General features: G+C 51.3%; 1 protein-coding gene across 1 annotated transcript; it reads left to right on the plus strand.

Moving 5' to 3' along the window:
* Window positions 1-172: 172 nt before the first annotated feature.
* Window positions 173-945, plus strand: LOC103399165 (PR domain zinc finger protein 12-like; the record flags this gene model as incomplete). Its single annotated transcript, XM_008337895.3, has 1 exon — window positions 173-945. A coding segment is annotated over one exon (501 nt), but the record flags the coding sequence as incomplete, so codon positions are not given.
* Window positions 946-1,225: the final 280 nt, after the last annotated feature.

The raw sequence follows: 1,225 nt of genomic DNA on the forward strand, positions 1-1,225 counted from the left end.
AAAATACCAATAGGGTCTAAGCCAATAAATGAACCTGGTGGTGTCCACTGTATCTGTGGGAAACGGTGCTCAAACAGTAAGCTTAAACAGTAAAAGCGAGTTTGACAAAGAGTGGTGTTCAAAATAAGGCTTTTATTGCTTTTATTTTTAAATTCATCTTTAACCTCACCCCCCCCTCCTCCCGACAGATGAGTTTCACACCTGCGAAGGCTCTTCCTCCACCGCCACCACGCCCCCCTCCTCTACCAGCGTGGGCCGCATGCGCTGCGTCATCTGCCACCGCGGCTTCAACTCCCGCAGCAACCTGCGCTCGCACATGCGCATCCACACGCTCGACAAGCCGTTCGTCTGCCGCTTTTGCAACCGCCGCTTCAGTCAGTCGTCCACGCTGAGGAACCACGTCCGGCTGCACACCGGCGAGCGGCCCTACAAGTGTCACGTCTGCCAGTCCGCCTACTCCCAGCTGGCGGGGCTGCGCGCGCACCAGAAGAGCGCCAGGCACCGACCCACCGGGGAGCAGGCGGCCCAGGGGGGAGGCGTGGTGATGGTGGGGGGAGGAGGCGTGGGAGGAGGAAGCCACGCGGCCAACCCACGTCCTCCTCCACCGCCGCAGCTAACTGTCATGCCTCACCCGGCGTCGCTGGTTCACCATATACCAACCATGGTACTGTGATGGAGACAGACAGACAGACAGGCAGGTGTGAGACAGACAGACAGGAAACGAATCAAAACGAGCCAGTACTGACTGGAACTACAAACTGAAGAACGTTTATTGTTTATTTCCAAACGTAAACTCACACGTCGGTCGGCGTCGCTTGCATTCACTGAGAATGAATCACTCTCTGCAAATGAATCACTCACTGAGAATGAATCACTCTCTGCAAATGAATCACTCACTGAGAATGAATCACTCTCTGCAAATGAATCACTCACTGAGAATGAATCACTCTCTGCAAATGAATCACTCACTGAGAATGAATCACTCTCTGCAAATGAATCACTCACTGAGAATGAATCACTCTCTGCAAATGAATCACTCACTGAGAATGAATCACTCTCTGCAAATGAATCACTCACTGAGAATGAATCACTCTCTGCAAATGAATCACTCACTGAGAATGAATCACTCTCTGCAAATGAATCACTCACTGAGAATGAATTTGTTGCTTGCATGTTGACGTGTTGTCGCGTGGCTTCTGCTTCTCAATTTTTTCAGTCTTAACTC

This window comes from Cynoglossus semilaevis, unplaced genomic scaffold (genome assembly GCF_000523025.1).
Source record: "Cynoglossus semilaevis isolate Cse_v1.0 unplaced genomic scaffold, Cse_v1.0 scaffold3142, whole genome shotgun sequence".
Lineage (NCBI taxonomy): Eukaryota > Metazoa > Chordata > Actinopteri > Pleuronectiformes > Cynoglossidae > Cynoglossus > Cynoglossus semilaevis.